The following is a 25,036-nucleotide window of genomic DNA, read 5'->3' as shown; positions in this document are numbered from 1 at the left end:
ACTGCAAACGACAAATAAAACTATTTCAAAATCTCAAAGAAGAGATAATAACCTCCAGGAATGTGGTGGGTCTTAAAATAGACAGATGTAGCTGCAGGCCCATATGTCACCTGTCTCAAATGAAAGGATGGAGACAGGAACAGGAAACTAGGGGGTTCTACTTTCATTCTCAACCTCAGGACTCATCAAGTATGCCAAGAAACAGCCTCACAGCAGGTGGTACAACAAAGATTGTGTGCCTTTTCAGTTTTGGTGGGGGGGGGGGTCTATTTCAGGCTAAGGCATACTACTATTTATATGATGAGTTTATATATAGAAACATTAGGCTGTTGTGCATTGTCAAGGGGAATATGCAATAGATGATCATGGAAATAATGTTTCAATAATGGTAGTGATGATGATTATGATTATCATCGTGTAGGGCATCAAGCTTTCCACACGATGTCGCTATTCTACATTAGATTCCTTTCAAGTTCAAAGGTGAATCCGCCAGTAAGTAATTTACTGTACAACATTTTCATATATATCAAACCCTTACACAGTAATCACCTACTCGTTTCACACAAAGTATAGCATAGTATAATTAATATAAAATCGGCATTTGCCAATGTCAAGAGGGGGCGGGTCGTTCAAAAGGGACTTTCCAAGTTATGTACTTTCGGTTTTATTTTGAAGCACAATCATCAACTCGAACGTGGGGTCCTCAAGTCTATCCGCAGGCTGCTGCTGCATAACTAAATTAATACGAAGATTGCCCTTTATATGATATGAGTGTGTAACATAGAACATAGGCTAGATCTATTCTTAATAGATATAGGCTATCGTTTCCTTGACATTCAGAAGAAATTGCAACCTCATTCATAAGAGCCCGCATGCAAACGTGAGTAGTCTATATTTTTAAAAAGCTTTTTAAACGTGTTATATTTATTATTACAGCATGTATTGTAATGTGTTGTTACAATTCGTCATATCCATCATGAAGCCGAACTTTGAAATTCACCTAATTGAAAGTGAAAGTAAAAATTGAAGCATAAGATAACAGTTGATTACACACTCTAGTCCCCAATGTTGTCCCTTATTAGTCGGTCAGCTGTTTGTCATTAAATGGTCACACTCCCTCCAATATTTTCAGATAATCTATGTCCCAGGGGTTTAATTGGGATTTTGTGCGAACTAATTCCCAAATTGCCACTTTTTCCATAATATGCTATAACAGATCTATGTGCACATTTTATGTTCCATATGCTTATCCACTTAGTCCTCCTCAATTTAACCCATGGATATGATGTTCCTCAACCTCACTATCTGTCTCTCCCAACCTCCTGTTCTAGAGCCTGTTCAGAATGCCAAAAATGAACTTCTCTCCGCTGCTCTTCCTGTGCATGGATGTGTGTGTGGTGCAGACAGTCCGCTTGGCCCAACTCTCCCCTCTTCTCCTCCACCATCCCCTCATCACCTTGTGGGGTGGAAGCCTGCTCCGTGCCGGCCTCCACCTCTTTCTCACCTTCACATTCCCTGGAAGTCCCCCATGGATGAGCAGCTTCGAGGGGCTCCAGAGCATGGGGGTCCTCTGCTTCCATTGCCCACTCTACATCAGCCTTCTCTGGGCATGTGGCCAGTCCATCCTGGGGCAACTATGGGGATGGCACTCCTGGCAGGGGGTGGGTGACAAGTTTATATTGCTATAATTATGTTAATATATATACCCTTTTTGTTTTAAAAATTGATAAACCAAACAGACTAAAATCACTTGTTTTTCAGCTACTTCAGGGCTACTGCGTAACAGTCGTAGCATGTTTGTACTGGACGCGCTACGTCCCTTCTCTTCTTACCAAGCCCACCAAGGAACCACAGAAGAAGACTGGGGCCTCTCTAGAGAAACTGATGGGATACATGAAGCCTTATTTCATACGCTTTGGAGCCGTGCTGAGTCTTGTCGTCATCTCTTCCCTTGGTGAGATGGCTATTCCCCACTACACCGGCCGAATGACAGACTGGATTATGAATGAAGACGAGCCTGAAGCGTTTACTCACGCCATCACAGTCATGTCTCTGATTACAGTCATGAGGTATAGTACAGCATATATCAATAATTGGTGATACGATACTCTTGAGTCCTTCCAATTGATGCTCAGTGTTTGATACTACTGTTTAATTTTGAGGTTTCAAGGGTTCTAATCACTTCCACAGGGCATGTATTGTACTGATACTGTAGTAATGTGTTTATTGCCCTCTTTCTCCCATCTCTATCATTCAGTGCTGTGTGTGAGTTTGTGTGTGACCTCATCTACAACATCACCATGAGTCGCATACACACCTCCATCCAGGGCCTAGTCTTCCAGTCGGTGTTAAAGCAGGAGATTGCTTTCTTTGACAGGGCACAGACAGGTGAGTCACATCTCATTGCAATCTACAGGTAACTGCCTAAATAAATTGAACACCAACATAAAGTGTCTTAATACTAGCCGCCAGAATAGCTTCAGTGCGCCCTGGCATAGATTCTGCAAGTGTCTGGAACTTTATTGGAGGGATTGGCACCATTCTTCCATGAGAAATTCCATAATTTCTTGTAGGGATGCACCGATATGACATTTTTGGCCTATACCGATATCCGATATTTTTCTTGCCAAAAAAACCCCCCGATACCAATAACCTATATTTAACATTTTAGCAGCCTTTTAAGCATTCTAGTACAGTTAAATAGTTGAAGCCAAGTGTCATATGTTCATTTGTTCAGTAAGAACAGATTGTTTAATAACTTGCAAATTAGAAAAATTAAACATCCATGAATGTATTTTACCGCACAACAGATACTCATGACACAAATATTTTAGCTGCCCCGCATTACAAAGATGGTTAAGTTGCTGGTGGCTCTTCTTACTATCCAATCTTGACTGTATGGAGAAACTTAAATGCTTTGAAAGAAATATTGGTTTCAACTAAAATGCAGTTCATAATTTTTGATTTAACTGCTTGAAAAAATGACTGTCTCTAGGCTTCAATTTAAGTGTGCTCAACTGACTTGACTAGTAAAATGAGAACAAATATACAACACATCTCATCTTTCATTTAGGAAATAAAAACAAAAACACACAACTGCTTTGTTTTAAATTCAATTAAAATCTTGACCTATACCAGCCATGATAGAACAACAGAAAGCCATTGGGCTTAGTAAACATTTTTCCCAGTGACTCTAGATGGCTGGGTTACAATATGACTGCCCATTTACAATTTTAACACATGGGGGAGGTTTTTCTTCACAAAGAGGACCTGCTCGGCTTTGTCACAAGAGAGTCATTTATTTTTTCGTCTACAATGTGTGAAGCTGCACTGAAAAGGTGCTTACTGTCCACACTAGTACAGGGAGCACCAAGATACTTGCGCGCAGCTTTAGCTAGGATGGGGAAACGGTGCTTGTTACTTCTCCAGTATCCAAGTGCATCTTCATTCCTGGGAAAAGTAGGTTCTGTCAGGCAAATGTTGGCCAATGTAGTAACAGAAAATGAAAATACAATGTGTCTCTCTCTCTCTCACACACACAGACGCACACACACACACCAAAAAGTTATTTTGTTGGCATTTACGTATGTCCTCATTACCAGTAAAACATATCAAAACCTATTTTTTTCACTTACTTGCTGTGCTGTTTCGTTGTTCATTTGTTCAGTCGTTTCATTCTCAACCAGGATTTCATCATACATGTCAAGCAGTGAAGTTTCAGCCCTGTCTGTCCGTGGCCTCTTCTGTCGTGGGTCCTCTTCTTCGGTGCGCACTGTCACTGTGTCCTTTTCCATCTTGTCCAGCTTTGTCGGTAACATTTCATGTGAACCCCTTTTCTTGTCTGCATCGAAGTGGTGGTCCTTGTGCCTAGCATCTGGCATGTTGGCGACACAGTAAAGAGGCTCAGAGAGAATGCCACCAAATCGCTTGTTCACAGCGTCTAGTAGAGTATTTTTGAAAGTTTTAACCCCACTGTCTGTGTCGGAAGTTTTGTTGAGCAGGTGTTTCAATGCCATGATAGAGGGTATTACGTCTGCTGCAGATGCAGTTGAGGAGCTTATTTCTCGAGTCAGTTGTTCGAATGGAGCTAAGAGTGAGTTCATGTTTTCAATGAGAGTCCGCTGGTTCGTACTGATTGTTGCAGGTAACTCATAGACAGCTGCGTACACGCCAAGCACTCGTTTTTGTTCCAGCAGGCTCTCCATCATGTAAAAAGTACTGTTCCATCTGGTGGAAACGTCTTGCTTAAGCTTTTTCGTTTTCACTCCAAGCTGCTCCTGAATTACTTGCAGGTGGCTGTATGCTAGCTGTGAGTGTTTAAAATGACCCACTATCTTCCTACCTGTTGCCACTGTGTCAGAAATGCTGCGTTGGGCCAAAACACCTTCGTTCACAGCCAGTTGCAGCGTGTGTGCAATGCATTGAAATGGCAGCAGCGGGACGAGAACCAGCACATTCTTGACCATGCAATATGGCTTTCCTCAATACAAAATCCTCGTCGACCCACTGTGCTGTCAGACTCATCATGCTCATGGGGCTGACGTCGCTGGTTCAAATGTCAGTCATGAAGCTAATATCTGCGATTCAACAATACTGTGTAATTCCGGTAGGGAAACATCTGAAAAATAGCATCTACTTGGTATTGTGTACCGGGGCTCGAGGTGCTCGACCAGTTGTTGAAAGCCAACATCATCCACAACAGAGAACGGTTGATTATCAAGGGCAATGAATTCCATTATCTTGGCATTAGTGGATTTCGCCTTTGAGTAATCTCGTTGAAATCTTCTTACTCTTTCAAATGACTGCTTGACTTGATCTTTTTTTTCTGCTTTTGTTCCAAGTAGTCGCTGAATGTCTGGGGATGATGCACTTTCAAATGAGTAATTAGGTTTGTGGTATTAAAAGATTTCACTTTCTCCCCTCCTCTGGAAATAATAGCAGCACAAACGTTGCATATGGCCTTTTTTATATCTTCCTTTGAAACTTCAAAATAGGTTCACACCGTAGACATTGTGGCCTAGGTTAGGAATGCTGTGTTGAACATGTAGCTCTGTACTTTTCGTGGCATCATTACGTCACCTACCTACGTTATGTAGGTATGCACTTCAGCTTTGACATCGGCATTAAACTAGACATCGGGCCAATGTTGATGTTGGCATTTTTGGCTAAAATCGGCCAATTCCGATATTCTCACCGATATATCGTGCATCCCTAATTTCTTGTTTTGTTGATGGTGGTGTAAAGCGCTGTCTTATGCGTGTCCAATTGGGTTGAGATCTGGTGACTGAGACACACACACATACCCTTTAAACCTCCTATGCTCTTTGAGATCCCTCTTTCAAAGTCACTGAGATCTCTTCTTCTAGTCATGGTGTCAAGAGAATTTTCAATCCCAATGATGACTATAGCTTTGACCCATTCCACCTAGGTTGTAATGCTAAGGTTGATAATAATTACACAAATACTCAGCTTAATGCAAAAGGAAAGTATAGTTTATTCATGAGAATTCTCAAGAGAAAAATGAAGACTCAGTCTTTTCATACTACACACATATTCCGATCTTTAGGTCACTCCCTTCTCCAATGACCAGTACTGTCCCACTAACCACATTGTAGACAAAGAACCATCAATCTTGTCTCATTCTTCAAGGCTTTCAATTCCCCTCCCCCGCTGGGGCCCTCTTGGTTAGAAAACCTCTAAGTTTTTTTTATCTGTTTTACAACTTCTCCCTGCTTACACCCTTACTAAAGACTATAATACCCTAGTATTATAATTCTAACATAGCTACACACATCTTCATATTATCTTCTTATGATTCTCAAACATTTCACACCATTAAACAAGATCAGAGTGGAACTCTTTAGCCATTATCTCAAACCATACAAATTATTCTAACACATGGTAGCCAAAATAATGGGCAGCTGGACATATTTATACATGACCCTAAGCATGATGGGATGTTCATTGCTTAATTAACTCAGGAACCACACCTGTGTGGAAGCACCTGCTTTCAATATACTACGTATCCCTCAATTACTCAAGTGATTTCTTTATTTTTATCAGGTTTGAAGGTAAGACCCAGATGCAGACTGTGTTGGAGGAACAATGTTTATTACAGCAACAGGGCAGGCAAACGACAGGTCAAGGCAGGCAGGGGTCGATAACCAGAGTAGTGGGGGAAAGGTACAGGACGGCAGGCAGGCTCACGCAGATGTTGGTAATCCAGAGGTGGGGCAAAGGTACAGGACGGTAGGCAGGGTCAGGGACAGGCAGAGTGGTCAGGCAGGCAGAGACCGGACAGGCAGGGGTCAAAACCAGGAGGGCGTGAAAAAGAGAGACTGGGGAAAAGCAGGAACTGAGACAAAAAACCGCTGGTTGACTTAACAAACAAGACGCACTGGCAACAGACAAACAGAGAACAGGTATAAATACACAGGGGATAATGTGGAAGATGGGTGACACCTGGAGGGGGGTGGAGACAATCACAAAGACAGGTGAAACAGATCAGGGTGTGACAATTTTGGCAGTTACCTGTACTTCACCTTTCTTAAATATATTTTTTATACAGTTGTTGGGTTACTAATTGATTAAGTTAACTGATAAACACATACTGTATGTCCAAAGGATATACCCCAGGTGTAAAGGAGAGTATCTGAATAAACATGAGTGATCAGGTCAAGAGTATTGTGCGGATCTGTCTTTTCTTCAAAGTGAAGAGGATACCTTTATGCTATATATTTATGCTTCACGCTATATATATGATATATATATTTGCACACCGTCCCCTCCAAGGGGCTAACTTAACCTATGACCTTTGTTCCAGGTGACCTTGTGTCACGCATCACCACAGACACCAACGACATGAGTGAGTCTCTGAGTGAGAAGTTGAGTCTGCTGATGTGGTACTTCATGCGGGTCACTTTCCTCTTCATCTTCATGCTCAATCTCTCCTGGAAGCTGTCACTCTTCACCGCTATGGGGCTTCCTATCATCTGGGTCATACCAAAGATATCCGGCAAGTGGTACCAGGTACAGGAAATCAGACCTTTTCTAACGTATTGTAGTGGAAGTAGCCTGGTCCCAGATCTGTTTGCGTCTTCTTGGCAAAATGTATGGGGTGACAATGACAATAAGAGTTGGCTAGACAGCATAAACAGATCTGGGACAAGGCTATAGTGGGGGTAGTTTTGTGAACTACTGAACACTCCCATGATGAGTAACCTTGTCTGATAGTTGCAGTTTCATGTTTGCATACATCTTGATTCTACAAGTTACAGTCACCAAAAATAGCACTACAGAGCAGACAGAACGTTACCTGACCATTCAGAAGGTAACTGTGAATATTGTTTTTGTCCCAGGAGCTCGGTGCGAAGGTTCAAAAGTCACTAGCCCAGGCCAATGACGTTGCCACGGAGACCTTCTCCTCTATGAAGACAGTACGCAGCTTTGCCAACGAGGAGGGCGAGACGGAGCGCTACAGGAAGAGGCTGGAGAAGACCTACTCTCTGAATAAAGAGGAAGCAGCAGCCTACGCAGCCTCAACCTGGACCAATAGTGTGAGTTTCAGCTTCAATAGTAAACAGTCACAGGGTGACAGCAATTTATCCAAATTCAGTTCCAAAGAGCTTGGATTGCACATTGACTCATGAGGGTACATGAATTTGTCTGTAATATGGGCCATGTGAACTGACAAGGGAAAGCTCTGGGCAATTGTTATAGACTATAACTACTGCAGGTCCCAGAGTTTTTCCTGGTTACATGATCTGGAAAACACTGGGCCCTAGTCATAATCAATAGTAACCCCATCTGTCTCCCTCTCAGATGTCAAGCCTGTTCCTGAAGGTCAGTATCCTGTACTATGGCGGTAGTCTGGTGACAGGGGGGACCGTCAGCAGTGGGGACCTGGTGGCCTTTGTGCTCTACGAGCTCCAATTCTCCTCTGCTGTGGAGGTAAGGCCATAGATGAACAATCTCCATCCAATCTACCCGCAGCCATCTTATGTTTAATGCCTACTGCCAAATCCAAACAGACCTAAATGTACACACCCTAACAAGGAACTGCCAAGTTGTTCTACAGTAAAATAGGGGTCAAAATGATTTATTGGTATCACAATATTTTAATCATATCTAGAGTTTTGAGTAGCAACATTTTGAGAGTCACTTACTGGTGTCACTTTTACACGTCCTGTCTGACAGGCCGTGATGTCGTATTACCCAAGTGTGATGAGGGCAATCGGTGGCTCTGAGAAGATATTCGAGTATGTGGACCGACAGCCCCAGGTTCCTCCAGAAGGCACCCTTGCCCCACAGAATCTTGAGGGACATGTTCAGTTCAAGAATGTCACATTTACCTACCCTACCAGGGAAGATACACCGGTGCTCAAGGTATCTACAGTATATTTACAGTATACTGTATACACATATACTGGATATGAATTAAAATTACATATACATTAAATTACAATTTCTCTTTATCTCTCAGGGCCTGTCTCTGGAGCTGAGGCCTGGGAAGATCACTGCCTTGGTGGGGGCTTCTGGAGCAGGGAAAAGCACCTGTGTGAGCCTGCTGGAGAGGTTCTACCTGCCCCAGGAAGGAGAGATCCTATTGGATGGACAGCCACTGCACAGCTACAAGAACCAGTACCTACACGACAAGGTCATTATGAACAGCAATGGAAGCAATGTTACTTTTCTCCTAAGCTATATTAGTGCATAACATAATTAGCTACCAGCCTTTAAAGAAAAGTACATGATCACAATGTTTGCCAAGAAGTTATTAACCAACTAAATGCATTATCTAAATGAATAATTTCTCTCAGATCAGTGTGGTGAGTCAGGAGCCGGTGTTGTTTGCTCGTTCTGTCAAGGAGAACATCAAATATGGCAGAGATGATGCCACTGATGAGGAGATGTACCGGGCTGCTGAGCTGGCCAATGCCCAAAAGTTCATCTCTGACCTGCCCAATGGCTATGATACAGGTATGTCCCAAAAGATGAATTCATATTGACTTCATCCTGATAGGATTGGTAATATTGTTTATTTGGGTCTTTGTTTAGTCCTTACTGATAGAAAGTTACACTTTTCTCTGCATAGCTTTGACTTTGAACTGTTAGTGCTTTTCCTTCCTTCAACTACTGATGGCACGATTGTAGTGTATGTGTGTTATCCAGCTCTACTGTTCATATTTAATTGTTGTTCTTTATTCCACAGATGCCGGGGAGAAGGGAGGCCAGGTTTCAGGAGGGCAGAAGCAACGCATAGCCATCGCCAGAGCTCTGATCAGAAAGCCTCGGATTCTAGTGCTGGACGATGCCACCAGTAACTTGGACACAGAGAGCGAGTATTTGGTAAAATAACTCTGAATCTTGTTATCTTTCACTGACAGGGCTATTTTTGGGGGGGGTTAACCAGTTTCTGTTGATCATTTACTCATAATATAACCCAATGGAGGCTGTTTCCTTCCCTAACATGAATAATTGATTTACAATGTATTGTAATCTCAGCTAATCTCTGACAGTTCAGTGGCTTTAATTCAAACACACTCATCATGTTTCTCTCCATGTCCTTAGGTCCACCAAGCTCTGCTCAAGGACTCAAACCCCTGCTCAGTGCTGCTGATTGCTCATAAGCTGAGCACTGTGGAGAAGGCCAATCACATTGTCGTTCTTGAGGAGGGAAAGGTGCTAGAGGAGGGGAGCCATGTTGAGCTGCTGGAGAAAGGTGGAACCTATGCTGATCTGGTGAACAAGCAGAACACTGGCTTCCAGCGCAAAGAAGGGGAGGAGCTGAAAAACTAAAACAGAGGCTCCAATCCCATGACACTCCTCAATTTACACTGAAATCCCACTTCTGCCATCTTCTGCCAATCCCATCTCACATTTTCAACATTATTACTTACTAGTTCTACTGCATCACATATGCTTTGCAATTACTCTGAGATCATAGCATCAAACTTTAGTTAAATTATCTCCCCTAAGTGATTTTGAGGTACTCAAAGAAAAAACGAATTACAAGAACAGTCCTATAATATTAAAGGTTTCATGCAAAGAGCACATTTGTATGTTCAACTTTCTATTTGCACTATACTGCAACTTAAGTATTCTTAATGCCCCAAATGCCTTTTGTATTTATTTCTACATTTATTTTGTTGAATTGTTCTCCCACATTTGTGTTATAACTATGTAAATAGGGATCCCAAATAATGTTTTGTTTTCTGTGTACATTGTCTTCAAGGCAGTACAATACATTAGCCGTTTTCTGTCGTGTTAATGACAATAAACATTCTGCTCTCTGAAATAATTTCTTCATTTAGTATCTGAATGTGGGGGAATGGTTACATAATAGCTGCAAGTTTTGCAGTTGATCTGTATTACTGTGGGAAACCCCACATCTCATGCTTTCACTTTTACTTTTCTTTGCTACAGGCCTAGATAATGATGCCAAAGTCGAATCGCATACAACGACCGATTGTAGTAACAGCAATACTATTACTGTTTAGAGGGTATTTCCAATGAAGGCTATATGATGCTTAACACAGGCAGTTTCATAACAGTTGCAATAGCATAGTTTTAGATCCACAAACGTACACACTGCTGGAGCAGCCAGATCCTGCAGCAGTAGCAGCACAGACGAGGGGTAACCCAGACATGTCACAGGGGCTGAAAATCTGAAGCATCCGTTTAAAACGTATGTCACCACCAAATAAATCCAGTCGCGGGTAGTGGGAGAGGATGGAACTAGGTGAAAATGGGCTGACATTCTGCAAATGTTCTCATCGATGAAACATCTGATCTTAACCCTTTTAGCTGTTCCCAATACTGGAATGTTACGAACACAGTGCACTACGTGTTATAGACTTGACGCTTAGCGAAAGTAATAAAATAAACTGCATTGTTTAGGAGTGCACGGTCGAATTGAGTCTGTCTCGGCACATGCACACTTCACAGAGGTGTACCCTAACGAAAATATGCAAATACATGATACAACGTGCCAATAGGATCTCGCTAGCTCGTGCTTGGCTTTGCCCACCTTGTTCTGCGCACTATTTAATTTGCTCACACTGTAAACGACTAACTGTCTTGGGTTAGTTATAAATATCTTTGGTAGCGGGTCCATCACAGCTAAACTGTCGTAACACCATAGCAACAGTATTTGTTTCCCCATTAGCTTTTGCTGAGGTAGAAACTATTCCATGGGGTCCAAAAAAACACAAAACATGAGAAGTAACAAAACACTGGTACACTGATAGACAGTCGCACACATTTTAAACACAACGATATATAAACAAGACAATTATAATAATTCAAACAATACAAGTAAAACAAATAATTTGTGTGTGCATGTGTTTGTCAACGCCGATCCATGACATGTTGTTTATTCCCTTTTTAAAAGGTAATTTTGCTGTTAGCTTGAGTAATTGGAGAATGGAAGGGAGTTCCATGCAGTCCTGGCTCTGTGCAATACTGTGAATATGGTCGTGAATTCGTTTTGGATTTGGGGACTGTGAAGAGACCCCTGGTGGCATGTGTTGTGGATATGTATGGGTGTCTGAGCTGAATGTTATTTGATTATGCAGACAATCTGGATTTGGCGTATTGCTCTGTTTTGAGCCAGCTGTGCCTTTAATAGGTCTTTCTTTGCTGCACTTGACCATATTACCAGACACTAATCAAGATGGGACAAGACCAGAGTCTGAACAACTAGTACAGTTGATTTTTGAGGAAAAAACGCAGAACATCTAACATCTTTTCATAACAGACATACATGTGTAAGACCAGTTGCAAATAATTTTTTAAATAGGGAAGAGTAATGGCTCAATGCAACTGCCCTAAGGGACACTGTACTGTGATGCTAGAGAAGCTTCCATTGAAGAACACTCCCTTGGTTCTATTGGATAAATAACTCTCCAACCATGTGATTTCAGGTGATGTAAAGCCAAAGCAAGTGATGTTATTGATCATAAATAGTTATTGAAGAAACTCAAAGGCTGCACTGAAAATAATACAGCTCCAACTATCATATTATCCATTTATCTTAAGCAATCATCTGTCATCTGAGTCAGTGCAGCACAAGTTGAGTGCCCTTCTCTATGCATGCTGAATGTCAGCAGTTAACTTGTTCTCTGAAAAATAGCATTGTATTTGGTCAAACACAATTCGCTCCATCAGTTTACTAAGAGCAGGCAGCGAAACTGATTGGGCAGCTATTGGGCAGCTATTAGAGTCAAAAAAGGCTGTTTTACTATTTTTAGGTTGTGGAATTACTTTAGCTTCCTTCTACGCCTGTGGACACCCTATTTTAGGCTTTGGTTAAAGATATAGCAAATAGGGGTGGCAATACAGTCTGCTACCATTCTCAATATTTTCTCATCAAGGTTTTCTATACCTGTTGGCTTATCATTATTGATGACAACAATAGTTTTTTCCAACTCCCACACTAATTTGACCAAATTCAAAACAGCCATTCATCTCTTTCATTATTATACATTTTATACAAAAATGATGGTTCACTGACCAATGTTTTAATTTCACTTCTGAGTTTTTCCACTTTACTAGTGAAACAGTCATTGAAATGATTGCCAATATCAAAAGGTTTTGTTATAAATTACCCATCAACTTCAATGAATGAGGAAGATTAATTGGGTATTCTGCCCATGTAATTTAAGGTACTCCAAAGTCTTTTTCCACTGTGTTTTATGTAATTTATCTTGATTTGGTAGTTTCTTCTTTTTGTACATTTCCCAATTTACAGTATGTCAACGAATCAGCTGACCAGCCTGACTTGTTTGCCCCCTCTTTTACACCATTTCTTTGAACTATACAAATTTTCAATTCATCATCCATCCAGAGGGCTCCAACAGTTCTCACAGTTAATTCCTTAACAGGTGCATGCTTGGCAACAATTGGCATGAATAACTTCCAGTGCTGCATCTGGATTCACTTCTTCATACACATCAGACCAACATACATTTTTTTTACATATTCAACAAAATAGTCCTGAGAAAACACTTTGTGTGATATCTTATAAATTACTTTAGGCCCAACCTTTGGCTTTCCTTGTTATTGCCACAATGTTATGGTCACTACAGCCAATGGGAACTGATATTGTTTTGGAGCATAGCCATGCAGCATTATTGAAGATATGATCAATACAAGTGGATGTCACAGATCCAACACTATTGGTATGCACTCTAGTTGGTTGAGTAATAACCCTGAGTCATATTACAGGCATTAGCCACAGTTAGAAGCTTCCCCTTGAGGACAGCTTCCCCTTGAGGACAGCTTCCCCTTCAGAGCACCCAGAAGAAAATACCTATCTGTTAACATCGTACACACTATCAAGCATTGCACACATATCTAGATGAGGCAGATGAACTTGCAATCTTCTTATGGTCCATCTGCAACTTTTTGGTGATTTTTCTCACTTTCTCCATCAAGGTCTCATGTGGAGACTCTGAGGGATTGTCCCTCTAGATAGTCATCTGTAATAATGATTCCCATACAGTTCTGTCATCATCTCACATGGACTTAGTTTATCATCATCTTGCTGCAGTCAACTGCTAAAATGCCTTGATTTTTTATTTAACCAGGCAAGTCAGTTAAGAACAAATTCTTATTTACAAGACTGCCAATTGTGCACCACCCTATTGGACTCACAATCACAGCCGGTGATTGAATGCAGCCTGGATTCAAACCAGGTACTGCAGTGACTCCTCTTGCACAGAGATGCATTGGGCCAGGGCCCCTGCCAAACTTTAGAGTTGCAATGTATTGGGTGCCCCATAGACCGTTGAAATTATGTTGGGAGGGATGTCCACAGTAATATTTGTCATGTGGCCGATTTGGGGGTGCGCAACCTCCCCTGGGTGCATCTTAAAAGTCTAGCAGCCTCAGTCTCCACTCCATCTGAAAACAGAAAATCTGAAATAAATCCCACTGAAGCAAAGCTAACTGCAAGACTCGTTTGCAAGGAATTGGAGGCAAGAAGCAGCAGCTCTATAATAAAAAGTTAGGCTACTTATCCTATCCCCTTTGAATGATGTGAAACGAATTGAAAAAAATCAAGCTGTCTGAAAATTTTGCCATGCAACATGACAAGATGTTGACAACTTCTTTAAATTTCAGGATCATCATGTTATGGCTGAACTGCTCCAGACTCCCACTGATGTGACAGATTGCATAATTTCCACTTCAAATAAAAAACCTGAGTTATGCTCCAACCTAGTGACTGAATAAAACCTACAACTGAGGCTGATACAGCCAATGATGTGTGTATATATAAACCATTGGATACAGCTGATATACCCCACAAGAAAAAGTAGGTGCCTAAAAGGCTGGTGGTTTTCTAGCTATTTTAGCTAGCTACCGTTAGATACTTGGGGCTAAACATTGGAAAATAGTACGCAGTCATGACATGAGGAAGACCTACCACCGGTAATATTTTTTTGTATTTAGAATTCGGAGTAGCTCGTAATAAGCATTCGGTTTCGTAAACGTAAAGATGGTAACGGTTATATAAACAAATCATCTGTGTTGTTTTTATCTAACTAGCTAGATTAGCCGCCAAACTACAGGAACAGGATGTTTTTCTTGTAGGGTGTGGCATGTTAAATTACAGACAGCGTGGATAGCCAAACATAATCTAGCACCTATGCGGAGTAGCCAATCCGGAGAAACCCGACAGGAATTGCACGGAAACGCCACGTGATATGTTTATAAAGCGGCAGGCGGAAGCTTTTCGGCGCCATTTCACTGTAGAACTGTTCGGCTTTTATTTAGTGGAAACATAACAGTGGACAAATTTGGAACAAAAAAAGAATCCGGATCCATCCTGATGGAATCGGCCGTTAACCCGCCCCTTGACAGGTACTTTTAGGAACATTGTACCTTCAGGCTCGGGTCGGAACTGATTTTGCAGGCGTGACAATTAACACGAATCGGGACTGAATGGATAAACCTAGTTAGCTAGTATTCACTGTCGGTGCATCAGCAAGATAACTAGTCTACTCCACTTGGACACCAAACAATTAAAATATTCATTTGGCTAGTAAGATGTAAATATAGAGATGTTTTTGTTTTGTTCCGAACACCCCCTTAGTTAGTTATGCAGTGAGGGTGGATATTGACATACTGTGTGTTAGCCTACTCAATAACTTAGTGCTGGGGGATTGTTTAAAATTGGCTGTGGTGATGAAACGCTTCATTGACCGGCACTGCGCCACCGCCATTTTCCTGCTATAAATCTTATGACAGAGAAATAAACAGAACTAGGGCCGCAGATGTGCAATTTATTTGTAGCTTCCTGGCTAAATAGCTTGGTAACTAGCCGGATTCAGTTGTTTACAAACGATGCGATGGTTCCAAGCTAGCTAGCTAAGTTAGCGCTTGTCACATAAACAAGCTAGTAACAAGAGGAGCTGATTAGATAGTTGTGCAAGGGTTTAAGTCACAGGAGTTTGAAGATTTTGACTGACGATCCTGAGGGTCTGTTTTGGCGTCGGTGTGTTTACAAACACTCATAAAAGGCGGGGCGGCGACACTGACTATAAACAATGACTATAAGCGCAGAAGCCTCGCCTCTGCCGGCTGAAATGATTGCCACAGTTAAGAATGAAAGCATATCACAATCTAACTAGCTAATGCCTTTGATTATTGCCTATTACTGGTCAACACCCACAAATCAAAGTTAATTCAACGAAAATACTTGGGAGGTTAGGCTAAGTATAACAAACACGCATAGAGAGGGCAGTAAACTGGTCAACATACTATCTATCCGTCTTTTTCCGGGTTATCAAGGAATAATATGACTAATGTGTTGACAGACACTCAGCTACACTTAACAAAGCCGTGTTGGTGTGTAAGTCCTGAGATGAAAAATCAGTTCATGAGCATTGCCTACTTTTGTGTCAGTGGGATGGCATGTGCGTGCTGTGAGCCTTGGGGTGACTGGGATAAAAATCATCAAAATCTGTACCACACAGTGCATAAGATGGAAGCGAATAGAGGGAGAACCTGCATGTTTTCACTATTCTATCACTGAATGGAAGTTTAACTGCCCTAAGTGTTGTACAGTACTGATGTTTAGTACAGTAGTGCTTCAATGCTGCCCCAGGGATTTTCCCATCCAGTGATCTGGGTTGCCAGGGCTGTGCCAAAAGTGGCAGCCTATTGATAGAATCCTCATTGCATTGGTGAGGGAGCAGATGCGAAGGGACTGTGTTGGCGAAGGGTTCCTTCCTAATGCTTTCCTGCTTGAATTGTATAGCCTGCACATTAAAGTTTGTTGTCATGAAATTTGGCCTCCTGTGCTTTCAATGCAGAATAAGTTGACACTGACTGTAGGGCAATGATGAAATATCGCAAATATCAAGCATATTGTATCTTACTACTTTTGAAATGCCAGGGCTGAGGGATAATTGTAGCATATGAATAAGTTTTCTGCCCAAAGGTATCTCCCCTAATACATCCCTTTCTGTCTTCCCACGGCCTGTCCTGTCTATCCCACTACTTCAACCTTTCCCACCCTCTGTTCCTCTCTCCTGGTCAGCAGCTCTCTGGGAGTGGTGGGGCTGTCTGGCGGCGGGATGGAGCACCATGCCTCGGGCCCAGGCAAGCGCATGCGGAAGCCCTCGCTGCTGTATGAAGGCTTTGAGAGCCCCCAGTTGCCGTACGCGCCGCCCCCTCCCCCGGTCCAGCCCCCCGTCAGGGACCCCGGCCGGCAGGGCTGCATGACCAACCAGCTGCAGTTCCTCCAGAAGGCTATGATCAAGACTCTGTGGAGGCACCATTTTGCCTGGCCCTTCCATGAGCCAGTGGATGCCTTCAGACTCAACCTCCCAGTGAGTTACACGGTTTGTCTATAAACAAGTGTAGAGATTAGTGGTCACCAACACTGGTCCTAGAAAGCCATAGGGGTTGCAAGCTTTCGTTACAACCCACCACCATGTAGGCCTACACCTATGAGTGTTTGTCCATAGTTGACATCCTTGTCACACCACCATTCAACAGTCATTACTCTCTTTTTCTTTATTCTGTTCTTTCTTGCTCTACTAGGATTATCACAAGATCATCAAGCAGCCCATGGACATGGGAACCATCAAGAAGCGGTTGGAGAACAACTACTACCGCAGTGCCAGTGAGTGCATGCAGGACTTCAACACCATGTTCACCAACTGCTACATCTACAACAAGGTATGGCCATAATATTTACATGTGTAGGTCAGGCTAATGCATCAATGACAACGGACCGAATATGTTTATAACAAGGTCTTACCATATTCACAGCAACTGTAGATGTACCGGTGTTAACTGGATGTTGATTATAAAGTGCCTGAGGCCTTTTCTCCTCTCCCAGCCCACAGATGACATAGTGCTGATGGCCCAGTCCCTGGAGAAGGTGTTCCTGCAGAAGGTGGCCCAGATGCCCCAGGAGGAGATTGAGCTGCCCCCTCCTGCCCCCAGGGGCAAATCGGGCAAGCCTGGCAAAGGAGGCCGCAAGTCCAACGGTGAGTCACTCTGGAGAATGTGGTGGGGAAAAGAACGCAAGGGCAATGTTCAACGAAGAGTTGGTGAATGTACTGTGTATGTTTGGTTAAATATGAGTTGGAACAACCTTGTTTAACGTGTAGTGCACTGTACATTTTTGGGCATAATATTCTTGGTAGTATTACCAGTATGTGTGTGTGTTCTTGTCTGATTTTTCTCTGTCCATCTTTCAGCGTCGAAAGCTCACCAGGTCCCTGCGGTATCCCAGTCAGCATACTCCCCCTCCTCCTCTGACACGGGTGACTCCGACACCCCCCCCCAGACCATGCTGCCCAAGAGTCTGCCCCCCACACAGCTGTTGAGCCTTCCCCCCACACTGCCCACCGCCAAGGTACCACACCTCACTTCACTAAGACCTGAATAGGAACTTGCTATAGTACTGTACATTGTATTGACGCTACACACTTGTTGCTGCCTTCACACTGTATATAGGCTACAGAACCTCCATTGACAAACAGAATACCATACTGTAACTTCTCTCTCTCTCTGTGCAGAAGAAGGGAGTGAAGCGGAAGGCGGACACCACCACTCCCTCCACTATGATGACCATGCCCTTGGCCGTAGGAGGGGGTCGGATTGTGGGCCTGGGGAAAGGAGGCCACGGGCAAGGCCTGAGCCACGACCCCTCCACCCTCTCCCTCACCCCCCTGGGGGACATGGACCCCCCTCCCAACCTGGTTAGAGGACCCATGGGCCCAGGAGGCCCCGTTCTGCTCCAGCCCATGATGGCCGGAGGCGGGAAGACCTTGGCTCGGCGAGGGGGCAGTGGACGCCCCATCAAGCCCCCCAAAAAGGATCTGCCGGACTCTGTGCAGCCTAAGGCGCCGCGGCGGGCCAAGTTGAGCCAACAGCTGCGTTACTGTAACAGTGTACTGAAGGATCTGCTGTCCAAGAAACACGCGGCCTACGCCTGGCCCTTCTACAAGCCCGTGGACGCCTCGGCCCTGGGCCTGCACGACTATCACGACATCATCAAGTGCCCCATGGACCTCAGCAACATCAAGGTCAGCTTGCAAGATAGAGATGTCGCACTGCCGTGACTCAATGTGGCTAGAATACACAGTTCATAGATTATTACCTCATATCTTCTCAGATTTGTTTTGCGTGGATATCTGTCACAGTATGAAACGAAGGAGGCTTATCCCTGTCTGGAGTCCTCTCCTTTATCAGTTGGAGTTTAAAAATGTCTATTTTCTCTCCTATCTTTCTCTCAGAGGAGGATGGACAGTCGGGAGTACTGGGATTCGCAGCAGTTTTCCGCTGACGTCCGACTCATGTTCTCCAACTGCTACAAATACAACCCCCCCGACCATGATGTAGTGGGCATGGCCCGCAAGCTGCAGGTGAGCTCGGTTCCGTCACCACAACTCACCCTGGAACCCTTAGTTCACCTTTGTTGCCAGACCTCTATGTCCACTGCATGCTGTGGGTTTTACTTGCAATGACTGCGGTATGTGGTCGTCTTACCTACCGTGGCTGAACGCACTGTGACTGCAAGGCACTCTGGATAAGTCTACTTAATGACTAATATGTCAATCGTTTTGGTCTCCATTTCTCTGTTCTGTCCCTACAACTTTGTCTCTCGTGATAACTGTTATTATTGTGTAACAAAACAAAAAGGGACATGATCCACAATGGAGTTAAAAACAAGCTCTCACTCACTCCGTTTTGTCCGTCTGTCCATCCAGGACGTGTTTGAGTTCCGCTTCGCCAAGATGCCCGACGAGCCCCTCCAGCAGGCTCCTCCCAAGTCCCGTGGCATGGGGGGCGGCATGGGCACTCACGCTCACGGCGGCGGTGACTCCTCGTCTTCGTCGTCGTCCTCCTCCTCGTCGGAGAGCAAACCCAGCAGCGAGAGCGAGAGCAGCCCCAGCTCGGACAGCGAGGAGGAGCGAGCACACCGCCTGGCCGAGTTACAGGACCAGGTGTGTACACAGGTAGACTCAACCCCCCCCGTTCACCTAACACACTGCACCACACACACCTAACAGGCCTGCTTTCATCTACACATCACAAGCATAGACTGCATCAAGAGTTTAGACTTCTGTCCAACACAGGTTTTTCTAATATTCTGACAAATCCATGCTTGTATACATACTTTCACTCATTTGGTGTACATGTTTATAAAAGTACTCTGTCTGTGTTCAAACATGCATGTACATAAGCCTGCCTTTTGCCTTATTTTCTCACTATTACACTAAGGTAGGCCGTCATTGTAAATAAGGATTTGTTACCAACTGACTTGCCTAGTTAAATAAAAAAAATATCACAGTATTCCTTCATGACCTAGCCATATAAGTGAAGTGTGTTTGTCCAGTTGAACACTCCACCTCTGGTCTGCCCCCCGGTCACAGCTCCGAGCCGTACACGAGCAGCTGGCAGCCCTCTCCCAGGGCCCAATTGTCAAGAACAAGAAGAAGAGAGAGAAGAAAGACAAGAAGGAGAAAAAGAAGAAGAAGAAGCCGGAGAAGCGAAGCCGAGGACGGCCCAGCGCGGAGGTAGGGGGTGAGGACTGGGAGATGCCGATGAGGACGCCGAAGAGTAAATCTAGTAGCAGGAGCTCAGCTCCCGCCTCCTCACAGGGCAAGAGAGGCCCCGGCAAGAAGGGCAACAAGTAAGCACACACTGACCTCAAACACGACCTTTCTCTTTGCTTTTACTCAACTTTTCCATCTGTGATCCATGTCCTCTATTTCTCCTACCTTGCTTGTTTCCGTCTCTCATTTTGTAGACTTTCACATTTCTTCCTCTTTCCACCTTTTCTGTTTCCTCGCTTTGCTTTTTTAAAGTTTCTTACACCATTTTATACTTCCACTCTTTCATCACATTCCAATTTCCAACTTGACCTGTTTGTCTCTCTAGAAACTGCAGTGGGGTCGCAGAGTACAGATTATTGTATGGGACCATATATCAAGTTCATTTTGATAAGAGATGAAAATGTAATTAATTGAAGGTGATTTGTTGATGTAAAAATGTAAATGTACCGAAATGTAGGTTATTATATTTTGGGTGGGGTCACGAGAAATTGTGACAAAAATGATAATTGGGTCCCCACAAGTTCAGGCATGAAAAAATTGTCCCCTGCTGGAAAAGTTTGCATACAACTTCTTTAGTACTACTCCACGGTCTCTACCCCCCCAACCCCCCCCCCCCCTTAGAAACACCAAGAAGTCTCAGGCTGCTACCATGCCCTACTACGCCTCGCCTACCTTCTCCATGCTACCCCACTACGACTCCGAGGAGGAGGAGGAGACGACGTCTCCCATGTCGTACGACGAGAAGCGCCAGCTGAGCCTGGACATCAACAAGCTGCCCGGCGAAAAGCTGGGCCGCGTCGTCCACATCATCCAGTCCCGCGAGCCCTCGCTGCGCGACACCAACCCCGAGGAGATCGAAATCGACTTTGAGACACTCAAGCCGTCAACGCTGCGGGAGCTGGAGCGCTACGTCATGATGTGCCTGAGGAAGAAGCCCCGTAAGCCCTATGGTGAGCGGGAACAGATAGCGATAGCTAATGCTAGCTGTGGTTAGCTAGTATGGTGTGAAAGGGAATGCATCATGTTGTCACTGCAGACACTTGCTAATGCCATGTTATGCTACAAAGAACTGATGCTACGAACTGGTGCTGTGGTGAAAAAATGCTACATGCTAGCGCTCTGGTTGACTAATACCATACAAAAGGAACCAGTCTTTCACTATGGAATTTTTTTATATGTATGTGTGGGCTGAGTATGTAACCTGTCCTCCTGTCTGTGTCTAACAGTGAAGAAAGGGGGCCCCGGCAAGTCCAGAGAAGAACTGACCCTGGAGAAGAAGAGGGAGCTGGAGAGGAGGCTGCAGGATGTCAGCGGACAGCTCAACTCTGGCAAGAAACCCCAGAAACCAAAGGGTGAGAACCACAGACACACGGAGCTGCTTTTGCACATGTAGCATTTAGCATTGAGATAAATGCTAATCCTATTCCCACTTTGTATCTCTCTCGCAGCGGAGAAGCTCAGCGGCGTGGAGCCCCATGCCCAGCCCTCCCGCCTCAGCGGCAGCAGCTCCAGCTCAGACTCTTCCTCCTCCTCGTCATCCTCCTCCTCTGACACCAGTGAATCAGACTCGGGTTGATGAGACAGTGGGAGAGGGAGGGAACCCCCCCGTAGAGCTCAGGGACATGCAGCAGCCCCAGGACGAGGACTCCTGGGACGGTCAAGGGAGGGAGAAGTATGCCCCTCCCTCGAAAGGCACCCCAGCACGAACACTCCAAGATGAATGATAATGGTGGGATTTGTATGCAGGGTGGAGGACACGTGAAGGTCACTAAGGATACTCAAGACCAGAAACATAGAGTTCAGCCAGGTTTAAGAACAGCTGCCATGTTAGCGCCTTTATTCTCAATGTTGGTAATGTAACAATACGAGAGCCCCTCTGACTGTTCTCAATGAAATGACCATTCAGGATAATGTATATCCAAGTCTTTACTGTGTTGTGGTGTCAACAAATTGCATATCTGCTTTCGCTGGACATCTTCATAGGTTTTGAAACTATCAGAAATAAACAGCACAGCGGAGAAGCGTCTATCACTTAGCAACAGCTATGGAGGAGGAAGTGGCGTCTATCACTTAGCAACAGCTATGGAGGAGGAAGTGGCTCTCAGAACGTTCAGACAGAAACCGCATTGGCCCAACTCTTTGATTCTGCTCAAGACCCCCTAACACAAATGCATTGTTATCCCTCTCCTCCCTGTGTAAATACTTGTACAATTTATCTACGTTTCTTTTATAAAGAATAATTTTATGGCGATCCCCCAAAGAGGGAGACTGCGGAGTAGTGAAAGGATGTGAGATGTGCCCAGTCCCACGTTGGACACTTCTTGATGTGCACTCATAGATTGATAAGAACTGAATGGGTATAAGCAGTATGGCAGAAACCCCACTTGCCCTCCCAGAAGCTATGTGGAGTGAGTATTGTAATGCTTACACTTATCTGTTCTTTCCCTACGAGGCCGTCACTGTCTAGTGGTTGATTTTCAGATCAGATTTTCAGACGTATGTATTTTCTGTCAAGTCTTATAGCTGCAGTCACGAGTCAGTACATTTTTGTTGTTGCTGTCTGTTTCATTTTACATCTTCTTACTGCTAACAGACCTACATTCAGCTGGACATAAAGTTCAGAGGCAAAAGGAGAGTTTTATTTCCATTCCATATGTTACTCTTAAGAGATCTAACTACTGAAACTGTTTTCCTTGACAGTGAGATTTGTCCTACATGTATGACACCTTACCATTTAAGAAACAGTCCATGTGTCATTTCTCAGGAAAGGAGTAGGTTTCTGTATGGTGACACTGCAGTCTTACAATCGCAGCAGTCATAGAAGCTGATTGGTCTTCAGTTCTAAGCAATTCCGTTAACTCTGTGCTTAAAGGAAAATTCCAATCAATCATTTGGTATTTGTTTCATTAGTCCACTGTTGATGCAGTTCCACAATGGTTTGCATGTCAGCCATCAACATTTCAACATCATCATGTATACAGGAGCAGACATCCTAAATTGAAGTTTGGACCAAGAGATACACCAGATGAGATGTACAGAAGCTAGGCTGTTAGATGTCTAAGGAAATTGTGTGTGTGTATATATATATTATATATATATATATTATATATATATATATATATATATATATTATATATATATATATTATATATATATATATTATATATATATATATTATATATATATATATTATATATATATATATTATATATATATATTATATATATATATGATATATATATATGATATATATATATTATATATATATATATGATATATATATATATATTTATATATATTATATATATTATATTATATATATATTATATATATATATATATTATATATATATATATATACTGTAAATATATATATTATATATATATTATATATATATAATATTATATATATTATATATATATATATATATTATATATAATATATATATAATATATATAGTACTGTATTTCAGTGGTCAAATGATCATGTTTCTTTCCACCAGAGTCTTTTCCCCCAGTCTTTTCTTTTATACTCTATATTTATCCTCCTCTTAGCCATGCTTTATTAGTCCAGAACATGTCCTGAACATTGTTTTGCCTCCTGGTTGACTGGATTGCTGCCTCAGGAGCATGCCACTCATTTGAAAACTGTATATATTAAAATGAGACCTCTTTTATATTTGTTTGTGATAATGTATATGCAGTACACCCCTATTATTTATACAGTGCCTATGGAAAGTATTCCGACCCCTTGACCTTTTAACACATTTTCTTACATTACAGCCTTATTCTAAAATTGATGAGGAAAACAAACAAGTTAATCAATCTACACACAAAAACCAATAATGACAGCGGTTTTTAGAAATGTTTGCCAATTTATAATATTTAAAAAAAATTACATTTACATAAATGTTCAGATCCTTTATTCAGTGCTTTGTTGAAGCACCTTTGGCAGCGACTCCAGCCTCGAGTCTTATTGGGTATGACGCTACAATTCTTCTCCGCAGATCCTCTCAAGCTCTGTCAGGTTAGATGGGGAACATCGCTGCACAGCTATTTTCAGGTCTCCAGAGATGTTTGATTGGGTTCAAGTCCAGACTATGGCTGGGCCACTCAGGGATATTCAGAGAATGTCTGCGTTGTCTTGCCTGTGTGCTTAGGGTTGTCCTGTTGGAAGGTGAACCTTCGAGCCCCGTCTGAGGTCCTGAGAGCTCTGGAGCAGGTTTTCATCAAGGAACTCTGTACTTTGATCTGTTTGTCTTTGCCTCAATCCTGATTAGTCTGCCATTCCTTGTCGCAGAAAAACATCCCCACAGCATGATGCTCCCACCATCATGCTTTACTGTAGGGATGGTGCCATGTTTCCTCCAGACGTGACGCTTGGCATTCAGGCCAAAGAATTCAATATTGTTTCATCAGACCAGAGAATCTGGTTTCTTATGGTCTGAGAGTCTTTAGATGCCTTTTGGAAAACTAGGTAACACATCAGTTACATTACATTACATTTAAGTCATTTAGCAGACGCTCTTATCCAGAGCGACTTACAAATTGGTGCATTCACCTTATGATATCCAGTGGAACAACCACTTTACAATAGTGCATCTAACTCTTTTAAGTGGGGGGGGGGGGGGGGGGGTTGGAAGGATTACTTTATCCTATCCTAGGTATTCCTTAAAGAGGTGGGGTTTCAGGTGTCTCCGGAAGGTGGTGATTGACTCCGCTGACCTGGCGTCGTGAGGGAGTTTGTTCCACCATTGGGGTGCCAGAGCAGCGAACAGTTTTGACTGGGCTGAGCGGGAACTGTACTTCCTCAGAGGTAGGGAGGCGAGCAGGCCAGAGGTGGATGAACGCAGTGCCCTTGTTTGGGTGTAGGGCCTGATCAGAGCCTGAAGGTACGGAGGTGCCGTTCCCCTCACAGCTCCGTAGGCAAGCACCATGGTCTTGTAGTGGATGCGA

General features: G+C 43.3%; 2 protein-coding genes and 1 long non-coding RNA gene across 6 annotated transcripts; 2 read left to right on the top strand and 1 right to left on the bottom strand.

The window, feature by feature from the left end:
- The first annotated feature begins 530 nt into the window (after window positions 1-530).
- On the top strand, window positions 531-10,300 carry tap1 (transporter 1, ATP-binding cassette, sub-family B (MDR/TAP)). Its single transcript, XM_055925783.1, has 12 exons — window positions 531-880; window positions 1,332-1,661; window positions 1,762-2,069; window positions 2,258-2,388; window positions 6,824-7,029; window positions 7,359-7,556; window positions 7,822-7,950; window positions 8,197-8,385; window positions 8,483-8,656; window positions 8,820-8,979; window positions 9,212-9,348; window positions 9,571-10,300. Exons 2-12 carry the CDS (start codon window positions 1,344-1,346, stop codon window positions 9,796-9,798), a joined length of 2,178 nt encoding a protein of 725 aa, XP_055781758.1. The 5' UTR covers window positions 531-880; window positions 1,332-1,343; the 3' UTR covers window positions 9,799-10,300.
- Window positions 10,301-11,149: 849 nt separating this feature from the next.
- On the bottom strand, window positions 11,150-14,593 carry LOC129857482 (uncharacterized). The gene is made up of 2 exons (XR_008759908.1): window positions 14,429-14,593; window positions 11,150-13,905 (listed from the first exon to the last, which is right to left on the bottom strand). It is a non-coding gene; the product is annotated as an uncharacterized LOC129857482 (long non-coding RNA).
- A 126-nt stretch (window positions 14,594-14,719) lies between these two features.
- LOC129857479 (bromodomain-containing protein 2-like) lies at window positions 14,720-23,154 on the top strand. 4 transcript variants are annotated; one of them, XM_055925777.1, is made up of 12 exons: window positions 14,720-14,865; window positions 16,550-16,838; window positions 17,053-17,190; window positions 17,354-17,504; window positions 17,718-17,875; window positions 18,039-18,548; window positions 18,759-18,887; window positions 19,233-19,469; window positions 19,899-20,158; window positions 20,703-21,031; window positions 21,308-21,433; window positions 21,530-23,154. In XM_055925777.1, the coding sequence occupies exons 1-12, from the start codon at window positions 14,834-14,836 to the stop codon at window positions 21,655-21,657; spliced, it is 2,487 nt and encodes an 828-aa protein (XP_055781752.1). In that variant the 5' UTR covers window positions 14,720-14,833; the 3' UTR covers window positions 21,658-23,154. The 4 variants fall into 4 exon arrangements, with proteins under 4 accessions (XP_055781752.1, XP_055781750.1, XP_055781751.1 ...); XM_055925775.1 differs by having other exon boundaries at window positions 19,233-19,481; XM_055925776.1 differs by having other exon boundaries at window positions 16,547-16,838.
- Window positions 23,155-25,036: the final 1,882 nt, after the last annotated feature.

This window comes from Salvelinus fontinalis, chromosome 6, assembly GCF_029448725.1.
Source record: "Salvelinus fontinalis isolate EN_2023a chromosome 6, ASM2944872v1, whole genome shotgun sequence".
Taxonomy (NCBI): Eukaryota; Metazoa; Chordata; class Actinopteri; order Salmoniformes; family Salmonidae; genus Salvelinus; species Salvelinus fontinalis.
The sequence above is the reverse complement of the archived record's forward strand: the minus strand, read 5'-3'. Positions and strand labels throughout refer to the sequence as shown.